This window comes from Poecile atricapillus, chromosome 17, assembly GCF_030490865.1.
Source record: "Poecile atricapillus isolate bPoeAtr1 chromosome 17, bPoeAtr1.hap1, whole genome shotgun sequence".
Taxonomy (NCBI): Eukaryota; Metazoa; Chordata; class Aves; order Passeriformes; family Paridae; genus Poecile; species Poecile atricapillus.
In genome coordinates, this window is record NC_081265.1 from 1,271,431 (window position 1) to 1,290,757 (window position 19,327).

At 62.7% G+C, this 19,327-nt stretch overlaps 1 protein-coding gene across 1 annotated transcript in view; it reads left to right on the plus strand.

Moving 5' to 3' along the window:
- SDK2 (sidekick cell adhesion molecule 2) overlaps nucleotides 1-19,327 on the plus strand; it is a 45,730-nt gene that overhangs the window by 8,170 nt on the left and 18,233 nt on the right. Inside the window, exons 2-3 of the mRNA XM_058852417.1 lie at nucleotides 11,059-11,218; nucleotides 18,683-18,789. Of these exons, the coding sequence (XP_058708400.1) occupies nucleotides 11,059-11,218; nucleotides 18,683-18,789 (267 nt within the window). The remainder of the gene's footprint in view (nucleotides 1-11,058; nucleotides 11,219-18,682; nucleotides 18,790-19,327) is intronic.

Consider the following 19,327-nt stretch of genomic DNA (forward strand, 5'->3'; position numbering starts at 1 on the left):
TCCGTCTGCTGAGCATCCTGCAGGGCCGGGGAAGGTGGGACACGGCTGTCCCTGGCAGGAGGGACATCCCGGGTGCAGCCGTGGCTCCCGCAGGGCAGGCCTGTGGTGGCTTTGCTTTCCTGGCCGCTGTGACCCGGCAGTTTCCACCGAGCAGGGTTGTGGTGTCCTTCCAGGAATTCCTCGAGGATCCGCTCAGTGCGTTCTGCGGGGCCAAACCCAGCCCTGAGCTGCGCTGCCCGGGGCTCGTGTGTCACTCGGTGGGGTGGGTGACAGGGGACAGCCCTGGGGTCCGGGCTCTTGGGACCTCCACCTCGCTCGGCAGCTGGGTGTGGAGCCTGCTCCTGCCCAATCCATGTGGGGAAAGCTGGGAAAGTCTGGGAAGGGCTGAAGTGGAGGGCGGGGGATGCACTTTGATCCCCTCTCCTGCCCGGGGAGCGTCCGGCTGCGGGGGTCTCGAGGGGGTGTCCATCGATCCTTCCCTTCCTCAGTGCTTTGGAGCCTCTCCCGGGAAAATCAGCCGCAGGATCCGGCCCCTCTAATAGCGTTGAGTCACTCTCCGAGTGTCCGTGACTCACAGCAGTGACCCAGATACGGCGGAGCTGCGTAATCGCGGGCTTCGGAGGATTTCTGCCGTCGGAAGGAGTTTGCTGGGGAAGGAATTTTGTCCAGAGCTCGTTAAACATCCCCAGCCTGGATCCGGGCTGTGTCCTGCGGGGGGACAGGCTCAGAGGGACAATATCTGTCCGTGCCACCCGCAGCAGCCCTGGGGATGTCCCCTGGCCTGAGGCTCCTGTCCCCTGACCCCCAGGATCCTCCCTTTGCTGCAGATCCCTTCCAGCTCCTGGCAGATCCACGCCTTTGGGTTTGGAGCTCTGGGGCCAGGGTTGGGATCAGACTCCGGGGTCCGTGGGGGCTGCCCGGTGCCTCGGAGCACAAAGCTCTTCTTGTGGCTCCCCGAGCTCGGGGCTGGGCAGGCACAAGGCGGCCGTGTGTGTGTGTGGGACTGTTTGGGGTTTCCCGGGAGGGAAATGTTGGTTTTTCCAGCGGCAGGGATGGGCAGGCACACAGCCCCGCTCTGTTCCCAGCCCTGGGGCTCAATAAATCCCTGTTTCCCGGCCAGGGCTGGTGTTTCTCCATTGGCTCCGGGAACATTTCAAACCTCACCTTACCCACGCTGTCACCGGGGTGCACCTGGCTGTGTCCCCAGTGCCGCAGGGATGGGGGCTGGGGGCTGTCCCGGGCTGGGGACCATGGAATGCTGAGGGGATGATGCTGGCACGGCCCTGGCTCTGCTGCAGCGGGCAGAGGAGGGTCTGCCACCAGGTTTGGGACCCCTGATGGCCGGGGACGTGGGCTGGGAGCTGCTGAGGCTGGGGAAGGGATCGCCAGGAAGACACTGCAGGGAAAGGTGGCTCCATCTCCAGCCCCGCTGCTGGGAGAAGGGAGATCCTGAGTTCCCTCTTGTCCCAGGGGAGCCGGGCTCGCCCTTCCTCGTGTCCCCCGTCCCTGCAGGGGTTCACCCGGCCATGGTGAGGCTGCCCATGGCCCGCTGAGCCCGCCAAGAGCCCCGGCTGTGGAAGAGGAGCTTGTTATGGAGCCATCCTGCTTTTAATTAACAAATTAAAATCCTAGTTAACAATCCAGCCCCAGGGCTGTTGGAGGCTGGGAGAAGCTGGAGCGTTTGTTATGGAAACAGCAGTTAATTAACAAATAAATAAATAAGTATGGGCCTGGAGACAGATGTGGGAGGAGGAAGGGGAGATGGCAGCGGGGTCGGGGTGTCCCACCGGATGCAGTGAGGGAGGAAGACATCCATCCATCCATCCATACATCCATCCATCCATCCATCCATCCGTCCGTCCGTCCGTCCGTTTGTCCTGGGGGCTGCCACGGTCCGGGTGGGCGTTGCCAGCTCCATTCAGAGCCGCCGAGCGCAGGGGGCTCGTGCTGGCAGTGCCAGGACAGATCCGGCCACATTCCACGCCAGGGCCACCTTGGCTGGCCTTGGGGCTCCCGGTCTCTGCCGGGGCTTTTCCTGAGCTCCAGGAATCACCCCCCGCCCACCCCCGGCCTCTACCCCCACCCTGACACCCAGCAAGTGCCACAACAGATCTGCAGCAGAGATGGATGAGGTGTGACACCGGCAAAAGTGCTGCGCAGCCCGCAGGTGACACCAGCGCCGCGCTGGGGAGCGCAGGAGGAGGGGACAGGGCTGGGGGGCAGAGCTGGGGGACAGAGCTGGGGGACAGAGCTGGGGGGGCAGAGCTCGGGGACAGAGCTGGGGGGGCAGAGCTGGGGGGACAGAGCTGGGGGACAGAGCTGGGGGGGCAGAGCTCGGGGGCTGCTCCCGCATCCCTGTGCTGGCACTGCCGTGGTCCCCGTTGGTGTCACCTCTGTCCCGGCTGTGTGGAGGATCTGGGGAGTGCCGGGCGCTGCCAGGGAGAGGGTGCTGAGGCCGTGCCCCCCCGGCCGTGCCCTGCAGTGGTCAGCTCGGATTAGGCACAGGGATGTCACCGGGAGCCCCGAGCGGTGTCTGCTGCCAGCGGGGATTGTCGCCAGGGGTGGCTGCTGGGTGCTGATGGGACCCTGCGGGGGTTTGGGGTCACTGTGCTGCTCCCCGAGGCGCTGCGGGGTCACCTGGAGCTCTCAGGGGTGGCTGAGGGGATCACCCTGGGGACACGACCCCTCTGCCAGCCCATAGCGGGGCCCTGCAGGGTTTTTGCGGGGTGAGGAACAGGCAGAGCCCACGTCCCTCCCGCTGCTTCACCTTCCCAGAGGCTTAAGGGAAGGAAATCAGTTTAAGCTCCAGCTCTGCAAATCCTGCGGTGTCACACGGGCAGGAGCCGTGCTCTGCTGAGCAGCTCCTCCAGGTTTGCGTCTCCCTCAGCCTCCCCGTTAATCCAGTTACCACACCTCTGCAATCGGCTTACGGCATGTAGGGAACCCCAAATCCCCTCCGAGGGAGGCGCAGGGAGCGGGGCTGGAGCTCGGGGCTCTGCCAGGTCCAGCCCGGCTCCTCATGGGGTGGGAACGCCGGCTCCAGCTCCCCTCCTTGGCCAGCCCCCACATGTCCTTGCACCCTTTATGGGAGGTGTCCCCACGTCCCCAGAGCTGGCCATGACCCAAGAAACCTTTCCCCCGTGTCAGGGAATGGCTAAAGCAGCTGCACAAGAGAGCAGGGGGTGGATGGGGATGAGCTGCCCATCTCCAGCCGTGTCCCTCCAGCCGGGCTGGAGCTGTGCCCGTGGCCAGCAGCCCCCTGGTGCCTCCCGTGCCCCTTTCCCACGGCAGAGCAGCGGCTCCCGGTGCTGTGGGCAGCTCGGTGAGGCATCGGAGCAAGGACAGATGTGATCCGGCACCGCGGGCATGGCAGAGCACGGCTGGAGGGCGCGGGGTGCCAGCCCCTGGAGCCCCCCGGCTCTTCCCCCCTGCCATGGGCAGGACGGGCACAGCACCTGGCACCGCTCCGGGCTCTGCTGCTGGAGGAACGGGAGAGGCTCCTGCATTCCCGAGCGCTTCCCTGCTCCACAAGGGCGCTTTTATCCCTGTGGTCCCGGTGGGATTGGAGCCGGGCAAGGGGAGTCGTCCAGGCTGCTCTGACTCGGCTGAAAACCCCCTCAGCTCCTTTCTGGGGGCTCCCACTGCTGCTCTCGGTGTTTCCTGGGCCGTGGTGCTGCGGGGGGACCCCAGCCCGAGCCCCCCGTGCCCATCTCAGGGGGCAGGGCCGCCTCTGGAGAGAAGGAAAATCACGTCCAGCAGTGTTTTCTTCATGGCAAAGGGGAGGGATGGAATCAGCAGCTCCAGAAACTGCGGGGCACCGTGTCCGTGGCCCTGTCTCTGCTCTCTGGGAATTCTGAGGGATTCGGGAGCCGACACCTCAGAGGAAGGGCTGGGGAGAAGGAAAACCTGGTGGGACGGGGGTGGGGGACCGGAGGGATGGCGCTCTCCAATGTTCTGCGGAAACCGGAGCACCCCGAGCTCACCGCTCCGGGGATTGACCCCCAAAAAGCCGCGCCACGGCCCCGCTGCCTTCCCACACCCCCAGCTCCGGCAGGAGGACTTCCCACCACGGCTCTCGCCACCTCGGAGCGCCGAACCCCTCCTAAATAATTGAGGAAGGCGAGTGCCGTCCGCAGGGGCTGCGGATAAACGCGGTAAATGGCTGAGAAATGGAGCGTGTCCTCCGGGAGCCACCTCCGCGCAGGGTGGCCGGGCCCCTCTCCTCCCTCCCGGCCCAGGTGGGGACTCCGGGCCCGCACAGGTACCCGAGCCGGGGAGGAGGGGACGGAGCAGAGCTGCCAAGGCCATTGGAGCATTGGGAATTGCATTTCACGGCTGGGCAAGCTGGGATACCAAGCCGGCCCCGCGCGCCGGGCGCTTGCAGAGGAGATAAGATTTGATTAAGAAGGCTGCTATTAATTTATGGCAAGTACACTCACGGCAGTGGAGAGGTTGCTTTTAATTAATAGCCAGAAGGAGAGTTTTAAAGCTCTTGGTCTCAGCTGGGGGAGAAGGGAGGGAGGGGAAAGCAGGGAAGGAAGGGAACAAAGTAAGTTGGGAGGATTAATGGTCACATCTGCAATTATAAGTCTTTTTCTCAGTAAAAAGGGCAAAAAAACCCGCATCAAAAGACACGCCGTGGGTGGGGGTGTGCGGGGCAGCCGGGCTGATCCCTGGGGATGAGATGGGTGGGACTGTGCCGGGTGCCTTTGGCACCGATCCGTGCGGGCAGAGGGGCTGCCCTGTGGCACCAACCCAGCCTGAGGGGACAGCGAGGGCCAGCTGAGTGTCCCTGCACTGCTCCAGGGTCAGCTGAGTGTCCCTGCACTGCTCCAGGGCCAGCTGAGTGTCCCTGCACTGCTCCGGGGCCAGCTGGGTGTCCCTGTGGCTCCTCCAGGGCCAGCTGGGTGTCCCTGCACTGCTCCAGGGCCAGCTGGGTGTCCCTGCACTGCCCCAGGGCCAGCTGAGTGTCCCTGCACTGCTCCAGGGCCAGCTGGGTGTCCCTGTGCTGCTCCAGGGCCAGCTGAGTGTCCCTGCACTGCTCCGGGGCCAGCTGGGTGTCCCTGTGGCTCCTCCAGGGCCAGCTGGGTGTCCCTGCACTGCCCCAGGGCCAGCTGGGTGTCCCTGCACTGCTCCAGGGCCAGCTGAGTGTCCCTGTGCTGCTCCAGGGCCAGCTCTGCTGGGATCAGGACCGAGGGCCGATGCTGGGATGGATCTCATGGAAGAAATTATTTATTGTGAGGGTGGGCAGGCCCTGGCACAGGTGCCCAGAGCAGCTGGGGCTGTCCCTGGATCCCTGGCAGTGCCAGGCTGGACACTGGGGCTTGGAGCAGCCTGGGACAGTGGGAGGTGTCCCTGTCCATGGATGGGGTGGGACCGGGTGGATCCTGAGGACATCCCCAACCCAAACCACTCCGGGATTCGGTGACTCCGTGACTTTGGCCGTGGTGCTGATGGCATGAGGAGGACGGAGCCGTCCTGCCCCGCTGCCACCGCTATGGGACCCCCTGGGAGGCTGCAGGGTGCGGCTCACGCTGCTCTGCACCTGCCCAGGCGGTGGGAGGAGGGCGAGCAGGACTCAGCCGAGGTTCCCAAACCACTCTGACTCATTCTTGGCTTCATCCTTGGCACTCCCAGCCCGAGCCTTGCCCCTCGGTGCCCTCCTGGCAGCAGCGTCGCGCTCCGCGTCTCCCCAGGTGCCGGCAGCTCTCTGCATTTCAATTCCGTGTTTGCTTTTTATTAAGGGGATGGAGCCGTGTCTCAGGAATGCTAATGGCTCCGGCAGCGGCGGGGAGAGCCGCTAATCCCCCCGCACCTGCCTCCCGCCACCGGGGACCGCGACAGGGCCTCACCTGGGGACACCGGGAGCAGCTGGGGCCGCGCTCCGCGCCCCCGGGGACGTGGCGGTGGCTCCGTGCCCTTGGGGACAGGGCTGCCACTGAATTGACCTGCTGGCTTTACCTGCGTCCGCTGAAAAAATTGATGCTTCCCCACCTGGCATCCCACAAAGCCGGGAGTGGGACTTGGCCGAGCTGCTCGGGCAGGGATTCACCTGTCCCCAGGGCCACCGTGTCCCCATCACCCCTCGGATGGCCGGGATGGGTCCCCTGGGGCCGCCTCTCCACAGCTGAGGCTGTGACCCCACCGGGGTGCTCGGGGACACCCCTGGGTGCTGTTTTTGGGGGGCCCCGCTGTTTTTTTCCCCCCCTGCCCAGATGTGGGGAGGCAGCTCTGGGGAACCGCACCGTGAATATGTTCCACAAATGAATAATAAAAACAAAGGAAAATTACCCTCTTATTGAAACTCGTTTTATGAATAAAACAATTATTCTGGTAATTGAAAAAATGTGTCGTTAAATTAAATGCAGTGGTTCCTATTAAAATTTTAGTGGATTTCTTCTTCTCCTCTGTTTCTTTTTCCCCCTTTTTCCTTGCCTCCCTCCCTCCTGCCTCCGCTGGCGGCTAAAGGCTGGTAATTATAGCGGAGGGTTTCGCTTTCTCTTTATTGTTTTTTAATCTCTTCGTGCTGCGGAGCCAGCGAGAGTCTGATGCCGAGGAGATTTAGCTCCATCTCCCCGTGCTGGGGGGGCCGGGGTGGGAGCAGTGCCAGGCGGCCGTGCCACCGCTCCTGGAGGGTTGGCATCTTCCTTCCCGGGCTGGCATCCTCCTTTGCAGCCTCCGTTTTGGGTGGGGATGGGATGGGGGGTCCTGGGAGGCTGTGGGGGGAGCAGGGACATGGCTGTGTCCCCTCTCTGTGCTCCAGGCGGGGTTTGGGCGCTTCCCAGAACTGCACCAGCCGCGTCCTGGTGGGGCCAAAGAGGGGTTGTTGGGAAGGAGGAAGAGGATGGAGTTGTTTTCCCCGAGCTCCCTGGTGCTGGTTGGGCTCTGTCGGGTACCTGGAGCTGGGCTGGGTTCAGGACATCCCCCAGGTCCCTGTCCCTTGGCGTTCCTGAATCCCGGTACTCAGCAGGAGCTGGGCTGCCGGAGGCTGAGCTGGGCGGGGATGGAGTCACTCCTGTCCCTTAGGGCTGGTGACACCGTGCTGAGCCCAAGCAGGGATGGGCACCGTGCTGTCCCCTGGATGGCGGTGCCAGGCAGGACCCGGCTGTCCCCTGGTGCCCCCAGTTCCGCTGTGGGCTTGGATCTCGTGCCCTCATCCCCACCTCGCCTCTGAGAGCCAAGGGAGAAGGAGGGGGCTGCCCCTGCATCCCCCCCACCCCCCTGCCAGCAGCTGCCAGGCACAGCCGTGCCCTTGGCAGCCATTCCGGGATTCCTCCAGGCTTAAAACTGCCCGTCCCTTCCCATCAAGAGGGATTTGGAGCCGGGGAGAGGGGAGCTTAGTTCCCAGCTCGCCCATTAGGGCCGGGAATTAGGATCCATTAGGGCTCTTTGGGGAGCCCTGCCCTACATCCGAGCCCGCTCGGGCTCTAATGCCCCGCCGGCCCTGATGTAACTAAAGTGCCGCGGCCAAGATCCTGATCCCATTAGGCGGGATTAGTGCCGTGCCAGGGCCTGGCATTAGGTTGTCACCGGCGGGGACCGTCCCTGTCGCTGTCCCCCTTCCCTTTTCGCAGCCTTTGGAATCGCATCCAGCAGCTCAGCTCAGCCCCGGGGTCAGCGGTGAGGGCAGGCTGGGGACAGAGGGGCTTGGTGGCACTTTCGCTTGTGGAGGGGACACTGGTGACACCGCCCGGAGTGGCAGGGGGTGGCACAGGAGCTCCGCGGTGTCCCGTGCCGCCGGCAGATGTGCAGATGTTCCCGGAGACGCCCCTCGCTGCCGCCTGTGTTTGGAAAGTGATGAATTTCTGCACCAACTAATTAGCCTCTAATTAGCAAGTGGAGTGTAAACAGTCACAACAGATGGGGGAGAGGCGGAATGAGCGGTAATGACCCTTCGTTCGCGGGGGGACCAGGCTGGCACCCACCGGGAACCCTCCCCCTGAGCCCGGGGACTGGCAGCTCCCACCCATGGGAGCTCCATGGAATTGGATTTGGTGCTGCCAGGGCCTGTCAGGGATGGTGGGAGAGCGCAGCTGTCCCCAGGGAGCAGAGCTGGGATGGCTGGTGCAGCTGGAGAGGGAAACTGAGGCCGGGAGGGCTGCAGAAAGGGCTGGGGATAAGGGGGCTGCGCTGTTCAGCATTGGGGCCCCCCACTCTCCTCTCCTCCAAGAGCTGGTGTGGGGCATCCCCTGGGAACACCAGGAACACCCGGACTTGTCCCTGGAGGCCTCTCTGGAATCCTCGGGATTAACGAGCCACGTTCCCCTCCCCGATCCCTCCTCTCCTCCAGCCACCCCTGGCACTGGGTTGGGCTCCTTGGAGAGGCTCCAGGAAGGATGAGGAGGATTCCACTCGGGCTCAGTGCCACCATCACCCCTCACAGGGGACCGCCAGGATCCCCATCCCCGCTGTGCCCTGCCGTAGTTGGGGCGGCTTTGCCTTTCTGGGGGCGCGGGGGGCGCGGGGCGGCCACTGTGACCTTTGCGGGAGGATCAGCACGGAACGATCCATGTGGAATTAGGAGCCGCCTCTCCTGCTCTGCGCCGTTTTTCACCCCTTAATGCAGAACAGATGGCTCGGGCGCTTCAAAGCGTGATGAGCCTTAGCTGCTTAAAATCAAATTAGGATGGATGCAAACGGCAGGCGGGCCCAGGGGAAGGTGCGCAGGCAGCACCCCGCTTCCCAAACGCTCCCCAAACACTTCCCAAACGCTTCCCAAACACTCCCCAAACGCTCCCCAAACGCCTCCCAAACGCTCCCCAAACGCTCCCCAAACGCCTCCCAAACGCTCCCCAAACGCCTCCAAAACGCTCCACAAACGCTTCCCAAACGCTTCCCAAACGCTTCCCAAACGCTTCCCAAACGCTTCCCAAACGCTTCCCCAATGCTCCCAAACGCCTCCCAGACGCTTCCCAAGTTTTCCAAACGCTTCCTAAACGCCTCCCAAACACTTCCCAAACTCTTCCCAAACGTCTCCCAGGCACTGGGTGCTGGCTGGGTGCGGGGGGATCACTGGGCACACCAGGTGTCAGTCCCACTGTGCCATCGGAGCGCTCGGCTGGACCCTGGCAGCATGGCCTGGTGCTCCTGAGGGATCAGCATTCCCTGGGGATCGGCATTCCCTGGGAATCGGCATTCCCTGGGGTTCAGCATTCCCTGGGGATCAGCATTCCCTGGGGTTCAGCATTCCCTGGGGATCGGCATTCCCTGGGGTTCAGCATTCCCTGGGGTTCAGCATTCCCTGGGGATCAGCATCCCCTGGGGTTCAGCATTTCCTGGGGATCAGCATTCCCTGGGGTTCAGCATTCCCTGGGGATCAGCATTCCCTGGGGATCAGCATTCCCTGGGGATCAGCATTCCCTGGGGTTCAGCATTCCCTGGGGTTCAGCATTCCCTGGGGATCGGCATTCCCTGGGGTTCAGCATTCCCTGGGGTTCAGCATTCCCTGGGGATCAGCATTCCCTGGGGATCAGCATTCCCTGGGGTTCAGCATTCCCTGGGGATCGGCATTCCCTGGGGTTCAGCATTCCCTGGGGATCAGCATTCCCTGGGGATCAGCCCGTTGTGCCGTGCTTGGATCCTCCCCACTGCTGCGTTGCGCCCAGCGGACCCCAGCGTGGTGCACGGCTCATTTAGCGGTTCCATGCGGGAGGTGTTTGGATCCCCAGCTGCCATCTGGCTGTGCCACGTCCCCATCTGGGCACTGCCGTAATCCCAAAGTCTCCAGGGTGGCGTGGGCGAAACCCTGGCCTGGAGGGTCAAGCTTTGGTGGGGACACGTGCAGCCACCACCACGCACAGGTGACACAGATACCACACTGGGATGTTCCTGCGAGCCCTGGGGCTCCCGTGTCCCCACTCCTGGGGCTCCTGTGTCCCCACTCCTGGGGCTCCCGTGTCCCCACTCCTGGGGCTCCCGTGTCCCCACTCCTGGGGCTCCTGTGTCCCCACTCCTGGGGCTCCCGTGTCCCCACTCCTGGGGCTCCCGTGTCCCCACTCCGAGCGCTGTGGGGCTGCCGTGAGCTCCCCAACCCGGGGAACAGGGTGCCCATGGGTGGGGCTGGTGCCAAACCTCACAGCCGGGGCACCGAGGAGCCCCCGTGGCCCCCGGGACACGCTGGGCTGCCACGCCCTGGTGTCCCAATGTCCGGATCCATCCCGGATCTAAGGCAGGAACACCGGGATGAGTGAGGGCTGCCCCTTCCAGCCGGCGCTGCTGAAGGTCGGAGAGGAAGATTAAATTACCGAGCCACAAGCTGCTCCTTCCCTTCCTAATGACTCCCCTGGCATCCAGCGCCAGGGCAAACCCAGCCTGCACAGGAGCTCCTTTGCCAGGCAGGAGGGTGTAAATCCACTGGGCATTTCCACCTGGCTGTGCAGGAGCCAGGACCGAGCAGAGGCGCCCCCGATGCAGCTCTGAGGGGGTCTCTGAGCTCCCACAAACTCCTGTCACACCGCCAGGGTGGTGGGCACTGCCTCGGGATTCACTGCACCAATTCAGCTCGAGCAGACAAGAAAGCAAAGCCCTACCCCAAAGAAAAAACCCAGAGCTGTGATTGAACGTGCACTTGAAAGCTGCTGGGGAATATGAATGTGCCTTTGAAGTAAAAGGGCTTCCATTTGTTAAGCAGAAAATGGAGCTGTGTGGTTCGATTTATAGTTTTACTTAGCAAATAAAACAGGAGAGGAGTAAGTGGTTCTGCCTCGCTCCGCTCGCAGCCCCTCCGCCCCTTCACCCCCCGAGTTAAAAGCTCGGAGATGCTACAAAGGGAGCCGGGAATAAAGCAAAGAAGCAGCTTAGATAAACCTGCAGCGAGCTGAGCCCTCGTGGAGGGGCTGCTGGAACGGCTCAGGGAGGGACAAGGGACAGGGAGGGGGGCTGGGTGGCTTGGCTGGGGCAGGGGACAGTGAGGTGGCCACGGGGTGATGCCGATGGAATCGTGGAACGCTTTGGGATGGAAGAAACCTTAAAGATCATTTTATTGGGGCAGCGGCGCTGAGTGTTCAGTGGGGCTGACAGGATGGGGGGCCCTGATCCCACTCCCTCCTCTCTCCACAGACGATGTCTCCCCGTACTTCAAGACGGAGCCGGTGCGGAGCCAGGTGCACCTGGAGGGGAACCGGCTGGTGCTGACCTGCATGGCCGAGGGCAGCTGGCCCCTCGAGTTCAAGTGGCTGCACAACAGCCGGGAGCTCACCAAGTTCTCCCTGGAATACCGGTGAGTCTGGAAAGGGCGGCCAGGCAGGGGAAAGGGGCTGCTCAGGGAGGTTTGGAGTCCTCATCCCTGGAGGTGTCCAAGGAAAACTGGAGGTGGCGCTGAGAGCTCTGGGGTTGGGCACAGTTTGGACACCATGACCTTGGAATTCTCTTCCAGCCTCAGTGACTCTGGGATTCTGAGCCTTCCAGAGCATCCCTGGCAAATCCCTCCCGTCACGCCAGTCCCAGTGCCAGGGCTGGATCCTGGGAGGCGGCAGAGGCAGCGCTTGGCAGCCCCGGAGCCGCCGGCTCTGTTTGAAGAGCAAACGGGGGGAGCTGAAGCGGGTCAACACCGGGGACGAGGTGTTTGCACAAGCGGATTAACACCTTAACACCGGGCTGAGGATCACAGCCCACGCCTGGCTCCCTGGGAACAGCCGGGCGGGGAAGGGGCAAGGCTGGATGGTGGGAGAGAGTGCCCAGATCCAGCCCCGAGTGCCAACTGATCCTGGCACAGCGCGACTCCAGCCCCTCGGAGATGGCCTTTAAATCAAGGCGGGCACCTCTTGTCGTCGCCTCTGAGTGTGTGTGTGTGTGTGTGCGTGTGTCATCCTCTCTGTTTTAATCAATAATTCAGGTCGAGACAAGCCGTTCCCCCTTTCCAGGCATCGAATCCAAAGGCTTCGTGTTGCTGTAGCAACGCGGGGCTGCTCCGGGATGCCGGGAACGCAGAGAGAGCGGCTGGGTGATGTCGTGTGCTGTGCTGGGATCCTGGAGCCCCGGCCCTCCTCGGGGACCCTGGGGACTGTCCCCTCCTGAGCCGTGGTGGCTGCAGCTCTGCAGTGCCCTGAGGCCCTGGCTGCCCTGTGGGACACCCTTGGCACGGTGTGGAAGTTCAGAGACCTGTGGAGCCCCAGAGTTCCCCCAGCTCGCTCCTGCCAGGGGTGCAGCTCTCTCCCAGGCAGGAGAAAGAGCTCAGGGCGCTGATCCTGGGCTCTGCTGGGTACTGGGAGTGCCTTGGGGCGCCAGGGGGTCACCTCCAAACCCAGCATGGAGATTCTGACTCCTTTTGCCAGATTTCTCTTGGGTTTGACCCGTGCCTCTGTTGACCCTTCAGTAGGAAAGGGTCCAGCAGCAGTGTCTGTGCTCAGGGATGCCTGACAGCTCCACATCCCTGCCTCCCTTCATCCCTGCATCCCTGCATCCCTTTATCCCTGCCTCCCTGCATCCCTGCCTCCCTGCATCCCTTCATCCCTGCACCCCTGCATCCCAGAATCCCTGCATCCCTGCATCCCTTCATCCCTGCATCCCTGTATCCCTGCATCCCTGCATCCCTGCATCCCTGCATCCCTGCATCCCTGCCTCCCTGCATCCCTTCATCCCTGCATCCCTGTATCCCAGAATCCCTGCATCCTTGTATCCCAGCATCCCTGCATCCCTTCATCCCTTCATCCCTGCATCCCTGCATCCCTGCGTCCCTGTATCCCTGCATCCCTGCATCCCTGCATCCCTGCACCCCTGCTCCAAGGTGACTCCCCTCCCCCGGAGCCCCCAGTTCCAGCATCCAGGCAGAAAGGATTAAGGAAGGAAGCGAGAAACCAAACAAACAAACACGTGGGGAAAGCCCAAACAAACCCAGCGCAGCCAAGGGAGCAGAGAAGCCGCCGTGCAAATCCCTGCTGGGCTCCCCCCGGAACCTGCCAGCGTCCCTTGGCTCTGCCCGCGGCTCCGTGGGGATTTGGAGTGTGGAGATGAGGCTTTGGCTGTCTTGCCTGGCACTGGAGGCTGCTGGTGAGAAGGCGAAGGACCAAAATTAGTTATGATGGGCAGAAATTAAATTTTAATAGAGCTGTCGGTGGCGCCGAGCCAGCCCGCTCAGGCAGTGGGAAGGTTGTAATTAAAAGTTAACGAGTTTAGAAACAGAGTAATCCTCGGAGAGGGGAGGGCTGGTGCTGCTGGCCGGGGAGGCTCGGGGATGTTCTTGGCCATGTGGGGCCGGGGACGGCTCTGGGCGCATCGGCGCCGTGGGTGAGGGGTTTGGGGGGCACCAGTCCCTCCCAGCTCGGTGCTGCAGTGTGTCCCCCGGCCCAGGGACAGGGGGACGTTCTCCAGAGCCCGGCTGTGCCATGAGGGAGGCTCTGGAGAGGACAATGTGCTGCGGAGGGCTGTGCCTGGGGACTGGCCGGGCTCGGTGGCATCGCCTCGTGGTTCCCAGCAAGGCTCGGTGGCCTCGCCACCGGCTCCCAGCCAGGTTTAGTGGCTTCACCAGGGCTGTGTCTCCAAGCATTCCATCCTCGTCATCCTCACCGCTGCTCCTCGCGTCCTGTCCTGAGCAGGGAATTCCTCCGGCACCGCCGGCTGCGGTGGCCCTTGTGCATTAGCCCCGTTTTGGGGGGCGGTGGGCTCTGCTTGCTGTCCCTCTGCCCACCTCCAGCCGCCTCGCCGGTGGTCGGAGGAGCTCACGCCGCGTTTCCAGGGAAAGAGCCGCACTCCCAGTTTGGCAGCGTTTCCATGGCGACAGCCCTTTCCTTCCCGCAGCGCTGCCGCCGCCACCGGAGCGGCTCTTGGAGCTCGCCAAGGGCCAGGTGGGCAACGGGCTCGGCCTGAGCCTCGTCCCGAGCCGGGCAGGACCACGGCGGTGCCTCCGCGGGGAGCTGATCCCTCGGGAGCATCCCTGCGGGATCACGGCTCCCCGAGGAGCCTCCGGGGGATTGGGTGTGCTGAGGGACTCCGGAGGGAGCGGGGAGCAGCCTGGGGCTGTGTGCTTCTGGAATCATCCCCTCCCCGGAGCCCTCCCTGGGGGCTGGGGGGGATCGGGAACCTGGCTCGGTGCGTGATCATGGACCCATCTCCCCGGAGCGTCCCTGGGAGCATCCCAGCTTGGATCCACGCGCATGCAGAACTCTCTTCCCTCAGGAGCATCCCAGGGGATCGAGCAGGATCCCGAGGGATTGAGCAGCAGCCTGGCTCTGTGTGTGTGGAGACATCCTCCCTTGGGAGCATCCCTGGGTTCTGAGGGGGTCAGGGATCAGCCTGGCTCTGTCCGTGATCCCAGGAGCATCCCTGGTGCATGGAATGGGATCGAGGATCTGCCTTCCCCTCTCCTTGCTCCCTCCATTCCCTGCCGCTGGCATGGGGTGCAGGATTCCCATGGAATTCCCGCTTTGGGGAGCCCACAGTGCCATCCCTCTGTCCCTGAGGTGTCCCTGAGGTGTCCCTGGGGTGTCCCTGAGGTGTCACTGACACCACACACTCGGCTGTCCAGGCCCAGCTCTGGTTTTCCCTCCGGGATCTCTCCGGTGCCGGGCTCTCCTCGTATGAGGAATCATAACATGCAAATCAGGCAGCTCGATGTCTTTAATGAAATCCTCGGAAGGAAAGCGCTTCTCTGGTGAATTGAGGATATTTATTTCTCATACAAGAAATTTAACATGCAGATTAGTTGGGTCTGGTAATTTATCACATGAGATTGTCCTATTAAGGGCTGCATCGAGTCCTGCTGCCTTCGGAAATTACCTTACACATAGATTACCTCTGGACAGACTCCCATCCATAGGGATGCATCTTCTGGCTCCTAAATCAGCTCCTCATGGCCTCCACAGCTGGTGCAGGAGTCCAGCAGCTACTGAAGGATTCCCCACCTCCTCTCAAGAGCCCAGATCCGCTTTGCTGGAGCTTGGAAAAGTGTAATTCCATCTCCAGCTCCAGCTGGCTTTGCCCCAGCTCCCCTCTGCCAAGCCGGGCTGGCACAGCTGAGCCTCCCCGTGTCACCCCCTGCCAGCCCTGGGGTGGGTTTTCCAGCACGTGGTGTCTCTGATCCATCTCCATCTCCTTCCAGGAGCCTTTCTGCATGGGCTCACCGAGATTTGGGGCAGATTTGGGGATCTTTCAACCTCTGCTCCTCACTGGGCTGTTTTGGGGTGTCCCAGGGGCACAACTGGACCCTGGTGTGACTTTATGGCCTAGCAAGGATCCCAAATGTTTAATGCCCAGAGCTGGTCCCCAAATTATGTAAAATACAGAGCCGGGAGCCTCTGAAAATCCCAGACCTGAGGCAAACAGGATGGATCACCCCTGGATTCCTGCTGGAATCTGCTCACTGGGAGCTCATCCCGGCTCTGGTTGCCAGCCCAAGTGTGAAGCCCATCCCTCTGCCGTGGGGAGCTAATTACCATGCGATCAGTTAATTAATGGGAGCAGAAGAACATTGGAAGGGTTGGATCCAGCAGGGCGTTCCTGGTGGCTCCAGCCTGGCCTGCGTCACCTTTGGCATCACCACGGGATGAGGAGCGCTGGCAGCGTGGCGTGGCTTTTCCTGGGAAAAACTTGTGCTGGGGAGGCTCCAGCCTGTCCCTGTGCCTCGTTTGGGATCATGGGGACGCTGGAATATTGGCCTGAGGAGCCGTGGGCACAGCAGGGCTGGGGTGGCAGCGGGAATGTCCTTGCTGGGATCTTGGAGAGGCTCAGGAGGGGACAGGGAGATGCCCCCGGGGCTGGGAGCTGGCCAAGGCCGTGCTCAGCAATGCACCAAAACCCTCCGGATGCCGCAACACGGATCGAGGCTCGCTCCGTCCCCGCTCCGCAGGAAGGAGGCTGGTTAATTAATACACGAGCATTAATTATTAAACAGCTCATTGTTCTGGCAGGGCCAATTGAGGCAGCGATTTACGGGGCTGCACAACTCCCGCGGCCGAGGGGAAACACTCCGGGCAGGAGGAGAGGCAGCCGCCACGTGGATGCAAGCAGAGATTTTCCCGTTCCTATCGGGAGCTAATTGAGATCCAATAGCCCAGTTAAGCGGGGCTGATGGAGCTCCAGGGGGGTGCTCGCGGCCTCATCGAGCGCTGGCCCGGAGCAGGGGCCGGGACACGCGCTCGGATGCTTCGAGTCGTTAAACCTCTGCTAAGTGTGTTTTAATGCTCACTTGACATTTCATTATCCCACAGTAACTATTCAAACACACGTCCCCTCCAGAATTAATTAGTCGTTATGCGGGATATTAATCAAAGGGGACTGTGCCAGTGTGCTTCCATCCCAAATCCCATCCAGCTGTTGCTGTTACTGGGCGGCGTTGGAAGAACCTCACCGATTTCTGCACTTTTCTGGCTTTCGATTTGATGGATCAAATCCTTTGGCTGCTGCTTTTCCCGGCCTTTCTCCACCCCCTCAATCTAAGAATAATTCGGCAGCGTCAGCCCCACGCTCCTCAGCAACCCTACAAAAACAGAGGCACGGCTGGGGCTGGGGCAGGGCTGAGCCGGAGCGATGGGAACAGAGGATGGCTCAGTGAGGAGCTGGGCCCTGTCCTGGATGGATGGATGGATGGATGGACGGACGGACGGACGGACAGGCTGTCATTCCCGGCATGCAGCCATCCATCTGTCAGACCGATCCGGTGCCAAAGCTGCCGCTGCAAACGCGCCGCTCCCCCGGCACGGGGCTGCAGCCTCGGAGCCCCCTCCTGACCCCGGGGCTGAGAGGGACGCAGCCGCTTCCTGACGGAGCAGCGCGGGTCAGCGCTCGCTGTGGAAGGGCTTTTCCCCACGGACCATGCCCTGTCAACCTCCGTCTTGGCAGAGAAGCCAAACAAACCCCTGGAACAGCGGAGTCAGCAGGCGGGGCTGTGCCAGGAGCTGCGCCAGCTTCACGTCCGTCCCGGCTGGAGCGGGGGCGGATGGACAGAGCCACCCGGCCGGGGCACCGGGATCGGTCCCAGCTGCAGGAGCTGCTGCCCTGCATGGAACAAAGGCCCTGCAACCCCTGGCCGTGAAGCTGTGGCACAAACTGGGGAGGATACGTGGGGTGACATCCACCCCTCCTGCCCGCAGCACATCCCCTGTGAGGGGGTGACAGGGAGGGTGACACTGGGGGTGAAATCAATTCCCATCCCCTTCCAGCCAGGCGTGATGGGGGAAGAAAATCGAATTCTAGTGGTCTTGGATAAAAGCCTCGGTGGAAGGCGAGCGGGAGAGAACAAAGTCTGTGCTGGTTTGGTTGATGACTGCGGGCTGAGCTGCGCCGGGAATTGATTTCCTTTCTCCGGGCTATTTTCAGCTGCTGAGGTGTGTGTGGCAGAGCTGCTGCTTCAATAACTCCTCCAGCTCCCGTGTGTGGGGACCAAGCCCCTTTAATTGCATCTACTGGAGTGTCCTGGTCTGGGGACAAGGCTCCCCGTGGAGGTGCCGTGCCCGTGGGTGCTCCCCGTGACCCGGTTTGGGTCCCTTGGGCTGTGCCAGCGCTGGTGGCTTTGCATTGTCCCTGTCCTGGAATGAGGGTCTGGAGGGGACACGGATCTGTCTGGGGACACGCGTGTCCCTCTGCCTGCTGTGTGTCCGTCCAGCCGTGCGTCCATCCCCGAGCGTGTGTTCGGGAGCCACGGTGTGATTTATTAACGAGGACACGGCAAGGAGAGCGGGCCCATTATTCCTGGCGTCTGCAGCCGTTCCTGACAGCTCCGTGGAATTGAAATATCTTATTTAAAGCCTCTGGGGAGCATTTTTAAATATCAGCCGTGACACTCAAGGACTCGTTCCCAAAGGGCAGCGTCCCTCCTCCCGCGGGGACGGGTGACCCCGAGTGGGTGGGCGGCTGGGTGGGTGTCACAGCGGGATCAGTGCCGGTCCCGCCGTGTCCCCAGGGCGAGGGGGGAGCCCGGTGTCCCCTGTCACCCCCTCCCGTGCGGGGAGGTGGGCGCGGGGCCCCGCTGCGCTCCCGGCACAGGCAACGCGCTCCTCAGGTCTTATGAAAGTTTAATTTACGCTCAGTTCTCAGAAGAACAAACAAAGCTCTGCCGAAAGAGCCCGCGGCGGGTTTTAACGCAAGATTAGATTTTGGGCAAGGAGGGCTGAGCTTGCTTTATTTATTCCCTCTCTGCTTTATCTCGCAGCGCTCCCCGTCGGGGACGGCGACTCTGCAGCGCCCGCCGGGCCCCCCGAGGCTCCCCCGTCTGTTTTTAGGGGATGAAACACGAGCTCCAGGGGTGGGCACGGCCTGGTGGCAGCAGGGTCCGGCTCGGGGAGCGCGGCGATGCTCGGGGGGTGCTCGAGTGGAGATGTGGAGATTTCCTTTATCTCCTCAGCGGCTGCTGGCGCTGGCGGCTGATAAGAGCAGGCTCGGGGGTGATAAGGGGAGCTCAGCCGGGATTCATCGGAGCCGCTCTCAGGTCCGGGCTGAGCGACACCAGCAGCGTCACTGCTCAGGACAGCGGCTGGTGGCGCTGGGTCACATCCAGCCCCCGGGCTGGTGGCAGTCACCGCCCTGTGCACGGAAACGGCTCCGGTGCGGGTGTCCGCGAGTCCCTGCGTGGCACTGAGGGACACTGGGGTGTCCCCCCGGCCCGCACGAGCATCCACGGCTCAGTATCCACATCCACCACACACCTCCAGCAGCGGCTCCTGGCACAGGAGGCTGTGCAGGACCTGCAGCCCCTCCGCGGGGCTGTGACAGTGGCACGGATGTCCCCTCAGTGCTGGTTCCCCTCCCGCAGGTACATGATCACCTCGCTGGACCGCACCCACGCCGGCTTCTACCGCTGCATCGTCCGCAACCGCATGGGAGCCCTGCTGCAGCGCCAGACCGAGGTGCAGGTGGCCTGTAAGTGACCGTCCTGCTCCGTGGGGACAGCACGGGGACAGCTCCCGGCGCTGGGGGACAGCTCTGCTGTTGGTGCCACTCATGGCCAGCACGAGCGAGCCTGCAGCATCCCTGGGCAGGGACATCGGAGCGTCCCTGGGGTGACTCCGGCAGTGACATCAGAGCGTCCCTGGGGTGACTCCGGCAGTGACATCAGGGTGTCCCTGGGGTGATTCCGGCAGTGACATCAGAGCGTCCCTGGGGTGACTCCGGCAGGGACATCGGAGCGTCCCTGGGGTGACTCCGGCAGTGACATCAGAGCGTCCCTGGGGTGACTCCGGCAGTGACATCGGGGTGTCCCTGGGGTGACTCCGGCAGTGACATCAGGGTGTCCCTGGGGTGACTCTGGCAGTGACATCAGAGCGTCCCTGGGGTGACTCTGGCAGTGACATCAGAGCGTCCCTGGGGTGACTCTGGCAGTGACATCAGAGCGTCCCTGGGGTGACTCTGGCAGTGACATGGGAGCGTCCCTGCGGCAATGCCGGGAGGGACGTCTGGA